At 32.9% G+C, this 14,263-nt stretch overlaps 1 protein-coding gene and 1 pseudogene across 1 annotated transcript; one reads left to right on the top strand and one right to left on the bottom strand.

Annotated features, from left to right (window-relative positions):
- The first annotated feature begins 4,720 nt into the window (after positions 1 to 4,720).
- On the top strand, positions 4,721 to 5,746 carry LOC105131191 (thioredoxin M-type, chloroplastic-like). Its single transcript, XM_011034037.1, has 2 exons — positions 4,721 to 5,105; positions 5,221 to 5,746. Exons 1-2 carry the CDS (start codon positions 4,877 to 4,879, stop codon positions 5,538 to 5,540), a joined length of 549 nt encoding a protein of 182 aa, XP_011032339.1. The 5' UTR covers positions 4,721 to 4,876; the 3' UTR covers positions 5,541 to 5,746.
- A 166-nt stretch (positions 5,747 to 5,912) lies between these two features.
- Positions 5,913 to 13,601, bottom strand: LOC105131190 (transcriptional corepressor SEUSS-like; annotated as a pseudogene).
- Positions 13,602 to 14,263: the final 662 nt, after the last annotated feature.

The following is a 14,263-nucleotide window of genomic DNA, read 5'->3' as shown; positions in this document are numbered from 1 at the left end:
TTTTTGTGGTAGAAAATAAAAATTTAAACTATATAGAGATTATTTTGATATGACTTGATCGACTTAAATGGTTCAAAATTAATTTGAATTATTGGTAAAAATATAATTTAATTTAAAATAAATTTTTAAATAAGTTTTGATAAAATAAAATTAATTTTCTATAAAATAAATATTCATATTTATATGAGTTTTCTTGATTTAAGAATCATAACATTTTTATCTTTTTAGCTAGGGGCATATCCCTCAAGATTATTTTTAGTAAAGGTTGATATTTTATAAAAAAAAAAATTCATACTTTTATAAATTTTTTAGTTTGAAGACAATAGCATTCATGTTCTATTTTGTTTAGAATATATCCGATGAAAATGCATTATCAGCTTTGGAATCAAATTTAGATTGGAGTTTGTTTGGTATATGAACAAAAACTATGCATTCAAAATCTTTTATTTGCAAATCGGATTGTATTTATGTATTAAAAAAAAAATTAGGCAATCTAATGGTGTATGAAATTACAAAACTCAAGTATGCATCATGTTAATCAAATAGTATGTAGTAAAAACAACTTCAGCTTGCAAATGTTTTTGAATATTCATAGAAAATGCAATGGCATAAGCCTTTTCAAGTAAATATTTTTTCTCTCTCTTAATAATTATATTTTGTTACGGAGTGTTACGATATATAAACCAATGTTGAACCCCTTTTTTTTTCAAAAAAATTCACAAATACTTGTTAAAGTATTATATTCCATTATCATAATAAAATATGTTAATCCTTATCTAATAGTGGTTTTTTATCATTTGATAAAAATATTTAAATAATGTTACTACTCAATTTTTTCCCTCCTCAAATAAATCCAACATAATCATCTATGATCATTTATCAATGTAAAAAATTATTCTTTTTAGATAAATAGTGATCTTTGAAGAGACTCACAAACCATTATAAATTAAATAAAATAGTTTTAAACCACAACACATGGGGTTTTGAAGGAAATGTTGTACAATGATTTTTTGATAAATAACAACTTTCACAATGAAAAGATAAACAATTCAATAAAATCTTATCCTAGCAAATCATCTTCCCCAAACTCTAATCCTAAAATATATAGATAGAATTATATAAAAAAAAATAACACTACAATTACAATTTTTATGAATTTATTCAAATACATAACATTGCAAATAAGTTTAGAAAAGTGGAGAAAAAATTTAAGATTTTTACTTTTAAAAATTGTTATTAACCCTTTCCCTACAATATGTAAGAAATTACCATCTATATTTTTTATTTTCTCATTACTAGGACTTGCTAAATAATTTATAAATAGATAAAAATGATTGGTTACATGATCAATTACACCTGAATCAATAATCCAAAAAATAAATTTTGAATAACAAGATAGAGCAAAGACATGCTAAATAATTTGTAAATAGATAAAAATGATTCGTCACATGATCAATTACACCTGAATCAATGATCCAAGAAATAAATTTTGAATAACAAGATAGAGCATAAAGATGATTACTTATTTGAGCTAGTAAAACACTGGAATAATAGATAATGAATTGAACTTGATAAGTTTTAGAATTTGTTTCATATACTTTTTTCTAAAAAAAAAAGCTTTTTTATTTGCTACAGAAACCACATGTTTGTATTTGTTACCAAGTCTGTTGTTTTTCCAAGCATGACCTCTATATAGCTTTCCTTTCTTTAACCTTTGAAATGCCTCTCCAATTAGAGATAGGGGTTTTTATCTATTGTTTTTCTTTTATTTTATCAAACTCAATATTAAGTCTAGTCATGAATTTGTAAATCTAAAAATCCTACTCTGTTTCTTATAATGGTTTCATTTCTATATAGTTTTTCATTAATTTGTAATCATTCTGTTTTTTATAATGGTTTCATTTCTATATATTTTTTCATTAATTTGTAATCATTAAACATATCAATGTCTTGCAATCATTTTAGTGTGTCAAAGTATTTGGTGACATTATATTCTCTTTGTTGGATCTTATTATCTTCCAAAGTCAAGTCATGAATTTAGAATTGATTATCTAGATCAAAATACTTTTGTTAACATTATCCTAAAGTTTCATTGTTATTAAATAACACACATACATGCACACACATATAGATAGAGAGTTTATATCTTCATTTATGGAGTTCATAAGTCATGTCATAACCTAGGATTTTCGAGCATCCTATAGGACTATTAGTTAAATAATATAGCATAATTTTTTAATCTCCTTATCTTCTTTTCAGAATTTAGATATGAGATATTTTTAAAATATAGAGTGAAACTTCCATTTGAAAACAAAAAATTAGGTGATAATAATATCACTGATATAAAGATTGTATAATTCTTAAGTTGTACTTGTGTGTTTGGTATTGTGACTTTTGTGGTTGTGGTTTGAAAAAAGTTCAGGAATAAAATTAAAATTACGATCAAATTCTATAAATGTTATGACATCACGCAATCTCCTTTTAATTTATGTAGTGTAATTAAATAATAGTAAATACTAATTTTTTGAATGAAACATAATTAAAATAAAAAATTTGGATTTATTTTTTCTGAGTCGAACCTGGTCTAATACATTTAGATTCGGACCTGACTCAGTCAGATCATGAACAATGGAGATTGTTCACAGAAAGTGCAAAGTGAATTTCATTTTGCATTTTCCAGTCTTTTAATTGTAGCATAGTAGTTGAGAAGCAGCTTAGAGTTGCTTTTACTTCACTTGTGTTTTCAACAAAAAAAATTAACTAGGATCCACAAGTAGTAAATAATTGTTTATATGTTACCAAATATGTATTTTTTATGGTTTGCTTCAAACACAGAAGTAATCATGAAAATAAATACGCTCTAATACTTTAGAGCATAGAAGAAATATGCACACAAAAAAAAGAAAAAATCACATACAAGCTAATAAAAAATGATAAGAATATCTCTTTTTTTAAAAAAAGTTATTTTTCTAATTCCTCCTCTTGTATATATTCAAATTAAAAAAAAATATTTTTATCACTTTTGGTAAGTTAGAATTCATCTATATTGACGAGTCAACAACAAAAAGCAATTTAATTAGATATTATGTAATCACATAATTAAATGAATTGGTATAGTATTGAGAGTATCTAATAATTCCTCGAGTAATGATACAATATAAAAAATAGTAATTTGGATTGGGTCTAAATGGCTTGAAGACCTAGCCATGTCCCCATATATTTTTTTTTCTTTTTATTGTGCATATTAAATCCATTGCATAAGAATTCTCCTCTCTTAAGTTGTAATGAATAAGAGTCAACTCACAAATTTTATGAGGATTCAATGGCCACAAAACCAAATAAAGAGATCCAATTGCTAAAAAAGAGTAAAGAATAAATGAGTTTGTATAAAATACAAGCAAAAGAAAAGAAAAAAAGAAAAACAAAAAAAGAAAAGAAAGAAAGGATGAGATGTTGAAGTCACAAGCAAGCTCTAATGATAATAGTTTTAGTACCAATGGCTAAAATGGCCAACTTTTCCACAAGTTAGCCATGTTGCTCCTCTAGTAATATAAATCAACCAAATGAATGGATTTTTCTTATTTTCTCTCTCCTCTCTCATTTTTTTTTCCTTACCAAGTAATGTCATACACACACCTCTATACATTTTAAATTTTCAAAAAACACTTCTAAACTTTTCATGTTTGCACAATTTTTTCTATATAATACAAGTAATGTTTTTTAGATAATAGTTATTTCTTGGTACTATAAATGTCAACATTATCACCAATGGTGTCTTTTTAGATAATCATAATTTCTTGTTGCTATAACTGCCAACATCTTCACAAATAAAGAACATAGCACAGCAACCCTCAACTTTCTAAAAAAATATTATTAATAATATCTTCATCAAGAGCGAGCACAATTAGACATTCCATGACTTAATTTTTTAAAACAAATATTTTTCTTTTCCATCAACTTAGTTCTAGAACTAGATGTATAAATACCTCAATGACATGTAAAAATAGATAAGTCTTGGACTCCGTGCACAAACTTAAGAAACAAAAATAGTCTTGCACAAGAATTTTCTTTTCATTATCTATCATTTTCTTCTCTTGTCTTTTCTTTTCCCTCTATTATATTTATTTTTTATATGTATTGACTTAAATATCAGAGTATCTCATATATCCACAAAGAATTTATTTTTCAAGAACAACCTGGATATTCATAAGATAATCATGAAAAGTTCTTTGAAATCTAAGGTTTTTTCACGATCTCAATATCACATAAATTATCACCTTGGTCATTATGGCTTATGGATGTGAATGAACTGACTTGAACCAATAATCCAAGACTATAAAGCATCCCAGTTTGAGGTTGGCCTCATCTTAAAACCCTTAAAATAATTTTACTGGATATTGATTCAAGCCCACTTAGCTTTTGACAAAATCCAAGTGGAGCTCAGCCCATTAACAACTCTATAGTAGATTGGTAGGTGGCATTTGTTGTCAAGAGTTTTTTTTTTTTTTTTTATTGACGGAAAAGAAAATATCTATGAAAGAAAAAAAAAAACACAACCTTGCTCTGTGCACATTGTTTAAAATAGAGATACAAAAATCCACGTGTTATTTTCCAGAGCAAAGTAGTTTCATGTGATGAGATAAATGGGACAGAATCTCATCCACAAGAGTGGAGTCGCCTCAACCTTACATTTCTCTTACAATATCCACTGAAAAATCCAACTAGTTGAAAAGAAAGAGAAAGATCACATGCTTTCCTTTATCTGTTTTGAGTACCCTTTTTTCCCCTCGATATCTGGATATCTAGGATTCATTTTCTAAGTAGACAAAGGATATAAAACCTAGCAAACAGAAGGGAAAAAAGCAGCATATAGTTCATGGCTCTTCACGCAAGCATGAATATGAGCACCATGTCTACTACTAGAGCTGGAGTATTATGTTCAAACCATGTAGCTTGCTCAAAAGAGAAGTTGAAATTGCCCACAGGCGGGGGATTAAGGAGGTCTTCTTCTTTGTCATTTCCATCTTCTTTCTCCTCTTCATATGCTTCAGTCAAAAATTATAAATCCACTATTGTATGCAAAGCTCAAGAAGCTGTCGGTGTAGGTAAGCCCCTCTCCATCCCTCTCAATAGCTGTTTTTTTAAAAAAAAAAAACTATTGTTCATTTTTGCTTGCGCTTGTGCACTGAATGTTCTTGGGATTAATTTTTTTTTCTACAGTGCAAGTGGTGACAGATTCAAGCTGGGATAGCCTGGTTATTGGCTGTGAAATCCCAGTTCTAGTTGAATTCTGGGCACCATGGTGCGGACCATGCCGAATGATAACACCGGTGATTGATGAATTGGCAGCAGAATACGCAGGAAAGATTGCTTGTTACAAAGTGAACACTGATGATTGCCCAAACATTGCATCACAATATGCGATTAGAAGCATTCCCACAGTGCTAATGTTCAAGAATGGAGAGAAGAAGGAAGGTGTTATAGGTGCAGTTCCAAAGGCTACCTTGGCTGCTGCCATTGAAAAATACGTTGAAGTTTGAAGAGAATAAAGAGCAGCAGCAAACACCATTTAGAAATCGTTAGTTACAATTGTCATTGCCTTATATTTGTCATGTCAATGTTGTCCCAAGTTTTTATATCACGATAGTCTAGTTTGATAAAAACATGTATCTGCTGAACCGCAATTGCTGCGTGTCTCGCAATTCTGAGCTTGAGCTAAAAGGCATCCATGAAAATTGGTCGATCATTGCTTACCCAAAAAACCAAGGCGATTGCAAAAACCATCCTTAACCATTTATATGTAACTAAGAACAATATCTTTAAGTAACGAGGATTCCTAGTGATTCGGGTGCGAAGAAATCCGGAAGCAGCAGTGGTAAGGTATTGCAGAATTTCACGTTAGCTTAAAGAAAGATATGGAACAAATGGAACTCATTATCAAAGCAGAATATTCCTTGATTCTTTCTGAAAACATAAAATTCTAATTCATCTCTAGCTAATTAAGAAAATATTGCCTCCCCATCACCATCTGCAGAAATTCCCTATTGGCAGAAGAAGTTCTATAATTGAACAATATGCAGCTGCTGCCAGTCAAAGGAAACAAAATTTTCTCGTGATTCAGCAGAAAGGATAAAATGGCCACGTCTCAAGCCCCTTGTATCACCCCCTGAATGGTATCGTACTAGGTCTGAATTATCACCATGAAAGTATCAGTAAAATTAACTATTCAGGGAGATTTCTAATCAAATTGGTTATCAAGAAATCTATTTACTGCTCCAAGACGCAACTGATAAGCCAGTGCCTGTTGTTGATGATTCATAACAGCATCATGATCCATCACTGGCATGGCAAACCTACCAGACAGTGCTGGAGACATTCCCCATGGCAGCTGTGAATCTGCTAGTAGAGGCAGAGAGATGATTTTCACCATTCAAACTCCCAAATCCTCCACCCATAGTAGCTGACTTCTTGTTTCCCATCACATTGCCCTCCAGGCAAGGGCCACTGGTGAACGCATTTTGTGTTGACCTTGTGACCCTATTTATGTCCTTTATATCATTTCCTTCATAATCAACACTGACCATACCACCTGCCCCACTGAACTGTGAAGAAATCATCATTTCTTGTATAATTTTCCCAACAGAGCTCTGAAATTCATTTGGATCAACCTCATTTGACTGAGATGACTGCTCCATTGGTGTTTGAACAGATGAATGTGCTGAACTGACATGGTTTATTGCAGTTGATGCAGCTAACATATTGTGAGAACTTTGAGGATTATTAGATGATGATGGTGTTAAACAAGAGAAGGGAGAGGAGGGATTGAGCTGAGCTAGTGTCAGAGTGGTTGAAGAGACAGCAGATGGAATCTGAACAAATGTCCCAGTATATGGACTGCCGGGACTAGTCATCTGATTTTCAATCCGTGAATTCACGGAATTCTGATGAAAAAGCTTGGCAACAGTCATGGAAGAGGAAGAGGTGGAGCTTGTGCCGAGGGAATTGTTTGCACTTGCAACACCATTGCTTGTGGAAGGATGCATGACACTAGCCTGTACAGAATGAAGATCATCATTCGATGTAGGTGTGGTATGCTGCTTTTTCTCAGGTGGTTGCTGATCAGAACTGTGCAGCCCAGAAAAAGGCCTAGCTCTGCGGGGGAACTGAGCCAAACTCTCTGGAAAACAAACAAGATGTTATTATGTGAAATAAAAACTTAAATAACCATGAGTCAAAACTCAAAAGATTCAAATTTAGCCTGCATTCTAGGAAACTCTGATGCGTTTGGGACAAATAGAAGAAGTTTGTTTTGTCACATATAGGTTGTCAAGTAATATATTAATCCATTCTCACCAATATATAACCTTTGAAGCTATTCCCCCCTTTTAGCAGAATATTTGGGAATCCTCAACGAACCTAGCAGCAGCTAGCAAGGTGTCATTGCACTCTATTTGTCAGTTTGGCGTTTGTAAAAGCTACTAGCTTTTACTTTAAGGAAGCTCGATGCAAGGATGTATTTTTTAAAAAAAAAATTTGGAAAGAAAGCTTCTGCATATCATCGACAAGCTTACTTGGGTGGTGAAAGGAATGATTATTGGATACTCAACGCACCCTCCCTAGAAAATTTCAATTTTAGGTTTCTTTTCATTTCCTTTTTGATTAAGCATAGATGTGAAAGTTTAGAGAAAGTTTCAATCAGCACAAAAGCATGAGAAAATTAAAGAGAAATAAAAGATAAGAACATCAAACTGTTGCAGCTTATGGCAATCTGTGCTGATAAGAATTGATTGACAGTTATATTTGCAATAAATCAGAACAGGTCAAAAAGAACATATACCAAATGATGGAAGTTTCTTTAAGCTTACCTATTGGTCCCTTGCCAGCCTCTTGAGCAGTATAGTCAATCAAGTCTTTCATGCAATTAACCACCTCTGATATCTGCAGTTTGTTTAACCAAACATGAAGGGGGAAAAAAGACAAAAAGAAAGAAAAAATCAAGATATGATCAGTCCAACATTCTCCAAAACAAGCAGAATGCAAACATCACATTTCAAATATAATGCAACCTGAACAAAAATGGAGATGCATATTTCATCTTATGTGTATGTGCTTTGTTAGTGCTGGATATAGATCTTAAATCCAAAATCCCGAGGGTAAGGTCAATTGGTAGGTAAAATTGGTAAGCACTGTTACTACAAAGATCAAAACATCAAATCAGGCAGGCAGGAATGAAGGGGCTGGGAGAGGATATCATGCATCAATGGCATCAAAAAATCCTAAAAAGAAAAACGCATGGGAGCAAGTTTAAACCACATTCAAATGAATTCACATGAGAAACTAGTTGACTTAAGTAAAATATTATGCCTTGGCCATTTCCAGAACATATCAAACAGTGCACTAGTAACCAATGAAAAAGAGATGAGCCTATTTGGGTCCAATAATCAAGCATGGTTAATAGGAAATCAGACAATTGCAATAAATGGTACCTGGAGACAACGCACATATCTCTTTGTGTATCCTAAATCATTAATTAAAGGTATCTCCAAGGCTTTTGCTAGCTGACAAGCAGATGCAAGAAACCTGGAAATTTCACATAAATAAATATAAGCCAAACAAAGGCCACCTGATATGAATAAAAGTTCCACCAAGTTTATCAACTATCATATGTATCAAATTGAGAATCTAACAATCAATTGAACAAGTTAGCCATCTAAAAATTATCTATATTGAGTTGAATATTCATCGAGTAGCCCCACAGACAAAAATTTAAATGTAACTTTTCTATGACATGCCAGACACATCTTAAATGCATTACATTGCAATCCTTTTTTGTTTCCACTTTATCAGTCATAAAAATGTCAAAGGCTAAGTTGTTTGATGCTAACATTGACATCATCATGAAGGTGAACAGCAGAGTGAGAATCAATTCCTATTTGAGAGTCAGAATTAAATTAGCATAATGCAATAGTTTTACTCAAAATAACTTTAATTGCATTTTCCTTCAGTTATTCATAGGAGGGTGGGCACCAAAATGATATGCCATATAAATCCAATAACATAAAATGCAAAACTGTCCTGGCTGAGTAGGATGGAAAAAGAACTTTATTCACATCGCAGATCTAATGGTTAAGGGCAGTGCTTTGCTGACTTAGTTTCCAAGCTAAATCATCAAAGTTGCTTGTTGAATGCCCAAAGATCCACATGACACAAATTATGTAAATAAGTGGAGCATGTCCATTATAAAGAATACAAGATTTTTCAGATCATGTGGTGAGATGGGGGAGCTTCATGTTACCTCTCAGGTTCAGTAATTTTCATCATTCAGTAAAGTGCAACAAAAAGCAACAAGCTTTCAACTATGAAATTTTCCAAGAGTGGCAAGAAAAAACCACCGCCAACTTATGACCGCAATCAAATGAATTTCAAAGCAAAAGAACTCACATGTTACAGTTACTTTCTAAATCAGGTGAAGATGAGTTCGATGAAGCATTTTGAGCAGAAGCTTGGTATTTCTGTGCTGCAGCTCCAAGCTGGATTACCTACACGATAGGAATTTGATATATAAAAAGTTGCAAAAGAATTTGACAAAACCTCCACCTTACCACCTCAGTAGCACCATTGGATAAGAAAGAATAAATCATGTACAGAAAAAAATTATCCATGTGAAAAAATACACACACACACATGAAAGTGGAAGTCTTCAGAGCAGAATTTAACCAAGTGATTCTGATTTTGGAAAATATTCATAGCTGTGACTCAGAAAATAATTGACCTCTGATGACAAGTATTGCAGTAATTAGATCAGCCCAGCATTGGAAGTATCTCAAATATCATAAAGGGAAATTTCATCCACATCTTCTACAAGCTGATGAAACTTAGATATAGCGACCATCATCAGGCACTTCCAATTAAGTATCGAGGAAAAGAACGAAGAGAATCATTTCATCAAGGATGGAGACCAATTCCCTAGACAAGGAGGCCAAGCATCTCAGGAATTTATTTATGACCCCTCCCTTCACCAATCCCATTAGGAGCCATCCCCTAGATGGCTTATTATGTAGATACGTAAGTATAAGGTTTCACTGCTGGATTAATTTGCAAATTTATGCGTGTTCTACCTTCCTAGATTAGTTTAGCTTGCTGCTTATATGAAGGAGGAAATTTCCCACCTACTTTCACGCAATCTCTAAATTCATAAGAACTTAAAATCTGATTATGGAAAGAAAAAGGACCATTCAACGATAGATTCTGAGAATTGAATAGAACATACACTAAGCATGATAAACTAATTCAATGACTCCACGAAAGGCTGCAGCAAGATTCCCACACACGAGAAAACATAATTTATAATACAGACTAGAAGCATTAAATTAGCAACCTGAGGTGTTATCAACCTTCGCGGAATAAGTTCCTCATGACGGCATGCACAAAACTCCCAAGAGCAAATCTAGAGAATGTGGAAGAAGTAAAATAGTTAGGGAATTAATGATCAAATCAATTAATAATAAAAGTATATAGATCTAAATATTCCCCAGAAGCCCATTTATCAACCAACAAACCTTCAGATATGGAGAGAAAATGATGCGAAGTTGACCATTACGTACTACACGAAGGTGCTCAAAAACACTCTCTTGTATTGCTTTTTCATAGTCAAGTACAATCTGGCCACTTGCATTCTGATATTCATGAGGCATATCAATATAAAGAATCTCTTCCAATGTGCCACTTTCATATTTGATTTTGAACAGCCTGGGAAGAACCTCTACAGTTGTTTCTGAAAGTGCACAAACAAGATTTGAAGAATGAGTACTGCACATGACATCAAATGTTATTTCGGAAAGGGAAAAGAGAATGGTGATGCAATTTCTTCACTTTATATAAATTATTATCTTTGGAACTTTAAAGTTTGTTGAAGACGACGTTTTTTTCATCAAATGTTGATCAACTTCACATCTGCATCATTTAATCAAAAGAAACCGAGAAACTCTAAACTTTGATTTTCTTTGTGCAACTGATATCATCACATTTGAAAAAAAAAATCTGCAACTTCTATTCGCAAACCTACTTCCCCTCAAAACTGATCCATGTCCAACAAGGTTAAGTTTCAAACATTTAAATAGATTGCAATAAATGTCTCACGAATTCAGAGAGAGAACATGTTTCAGTTGTTCTTTCAGCTTTGAAAAGATCAAGCATCCACAAAGGGCAAGTTTTTAAAATCCTGATACAGGAAAAATTAGAGACCTTAAAAAATTTGCATTCATAATTACAGAGCATCACATATTAATCAGCAACAGTTTGAGTTTTGATCCACAATTTGCAAAATATAGTAGGAAGATTGTATAACATGTAGACAAAGATATGATAAATGGCACATTTTTCTTAATATAATACAGCACAAAATTTCACTGTAACTCATAACAAATTGATGATAACAGAAAAGCTCAGGCTATAAAAATAGCATACCAAAACCACGACCAGGTTTGTGATTGCATATCTCACAGTGCCACAAATCCTGCAACATTGCCATTAAATTTCAAATGTTTTCTCACGTCAAGTTCACAAGTACCATATGATTACTCAAGAACTTCACAGTCAACCCTATTGTTTTCATTCCAAGTTGGTCATGACTGCATTGAAGTCTACAAAGATTCAAATAAAAACAACTGCACACATAAGCTAGTGTTTGCTTAAGAGGTAGCATTACGCATAGCACAGGATAGAGTCTAAGCTCAAAAGTTGTGCATTTTACCGATTATCTTTCTCATAAATGCAATTATTCATCACCTCTCTTACATAAAATTGAACAAGGTAACCATTGTAGGAGTATTGAAGCTAAAGCACAGATAAGGTGGTGGACCGAAGATAATTTGTTACTTTAACCCACATCCCTTCAGAAAAATCTCCTTCTGTCAATTAGCATTCGTCAATATAACAGCATACCTGAGGGAAAATGCCATTTGTTTGGCGGCTATTTCCATATAATGAGACGCACAATCTTTTCCTGGCACTGGTTGTAAAAAACTCAGCCACAAATTTCGTCCAGAAATCAATATTGTTGTCCTACATAAAGATCAGTAACTACAAACACACAAAGTAAACTGCCAAAAACTGACAAAACACATTTTCTCCAGGAATCAAACAATTTTACCTGAGGTCTATGCTGCTGCTGATACATGTATTGAGTCAAACGCCTAGCACCTGTTCCAGGTTCATACAGTGGTCTTGCAGCAGATCTAACTGGCAGATTTTTCTGTTGAAACTGTTGCATTTGCGGCTGTTGATGAGGAAATGCCCTCAAAGGTTGCTCCTGCTGTTGCTGCAAGTAATTCATCTGTGTAGCATTAGCCTGAGTAGACTGCCTGGACATGTGGAGGAGCTGCTGCTGTCGTAAATTCGACTGAACAGAAAGTTGATTTTCAACTTTAACAGGTCCAATGCCTCTTCCAATCTGGTTCTGTTGTGGTTCTAGTTTCACTGAACCCAGACTCTGCAAGGACTGCAACCTACGCTGGGGACCAATCTGTTCATTTAATACCTGGGGCTCCAATTTTACAGGTCCCATCGCCCCTAAACTACCTCGAATGGAATGGAATTGCTTCTGCCCATGCGATAACACGAGTGGCTCAAATTGTTGAACTTGAGGTTGGTGATTACCAGAAGAGTTGGCAATTCGCTTGCTTTGAACTTTCCCGGATGAACCAGAACTCACCATAGTAAAACCATCAGATGATGAGCTGAAACCCACATCATTTGCTACCATAGAAATGGGATTAGACTCCAAACCAGAAAGTCCAGAGCTCGAGCCACCATTCCCAAAACAATGATTGATAAGAGAAGACATACTTGGAAAGTCCCCAATCAAATTCATGTTATACTGACCTGGCTGCATGGAACCACCTCCTTGAGACCCCAAAATAGCAGAATTTGATCTCAAAAGCACAGGTTAAACAAAGAGGAACCACCAATTGGAGTCTGTGGCCTACTTGGTATCGTTTTTTGGCCTAAACTCAGAAAACTACAACCTCGCTTCATTACACAAAATGACATGAATTTTCACTACAAGCATGAATCTTGACCGACACCCTTTTGCGCAAATTAGCTTATCTAAACAACCCAACAAAGAAAAACACAAAAATTCAGCATCTTAACCTTTTTGAAGCCAATCATGGTACATTAACCACAATCAAAAGGGAATGCAGCAGTTTTTCCACAGACATTATGACATAGCCAAGGAATTGCAGGCAATCTTTGACAATACTGAACCTCAGATTGTTACATAAAACTGAAGAAAGCATTAAAAAAGAAACTCATTTTTCTTTTTCATTCCTTTCTTTTTCTCAGGAACCGAACAGACTACAAAATGTACAAAAGAAAGTAGTAAATGAAGGTGACAGTAGAAGCCAGCTAGCAGCAAAGAGAGTGTTTGTGTGTCAACATTCATAGAGAGTAAGTGAAAAGGCTGGGTGGCAGTGTTGGTTAGAGTCGTTGATTTTTTTTATCTTTTTTAATTAATTCAGAAAGGGAAACGAAAAGAAATATCCTCAGGAACATAAAATTATTACACTGACTGTACTTACCTCAACCAAATCAACATATATTTTTTTTAGATTGACATAGTTATTTAGGTTAATTTGTGTGCACCATGACTAATTTTATGGGTCTTGAAGTTAACAATCATATAAACCTTTAGTGGCCATTATATAAGCAATCAAGAACTCGAACCTGAGATCCTCAGGAACATAAAATTATTACACTGACTGGACTTACCTCAACCAAATCAACGTATATTTCATAGTGATATAGTTTGTTTCTTATATATATATATATGAAGAGAATAAAAAATCTAAATAGTTAAATTAATGTATATTTCATAATGATATAGTTTATTTCTTTTATATATATATATATATATATATATATATGAAGAGAATAAAAACATATTTATTTAAAGAAATAAATATAAAAATATTAAATAAATCTATTTCTGTGTAATTTTTTTCCTTCAAAACAAACAAAGGATAAAACAACATATTTTTTTATTTTAATATAAGATAGTAATTAAAAGCTATTATAGATAATCTTTAACCGTCAAAATATGAAAACTTTCTTTGAATACTCGTCTTAGGATTTAAATATAAAAAATCAAGAGATAAAATATATATCTTCAACTGTTAAGTCAACCCCTTAAGATTTTGAGAGAGAAAATCTTTTCCAGATTGAGTTTATTGGATAAAAAGATAAATTTATAAGACGATTGATT

This window comes from Populus euphratica, unplaced genomic scaffold (genome assembly GCF_000495115.2).
Source record: "Populus euphratica unplaced genomic scaffold, PopEup_1.0 scaffold103.1, whole genome shotgun sequence".
Lineage (NCBI taxonomy): Eukaryota > Viridiplantae > Streptophyta > Magnoliopsida > Malpighiales > Salicaceae > Populus > Populus euphratica.
Note: the sequence above shows the minus strand (reverse complement) of the source record. Positions and strands in the feature narration are given on the sequence as shown.

What these genes read in the sequence shown, in the direction of transcription:
- LOC105131191 (XM_011034037.1), top strand. Translation starts at nt 4,877, where the DNA reads ATGGCTCTTCACGCAAGCATGAATATGAGCACCATGTCTACTACTAGA. An exon ending in TCAAGAAGCTGTCGGTGTAG is followed by an intron (nt 5,106 to 5,220) that starts GTAAGCCCCTCT and finishes TTTTTTCTACAG; the next exon opens with TGCAAGTGGTGACAGATTCA.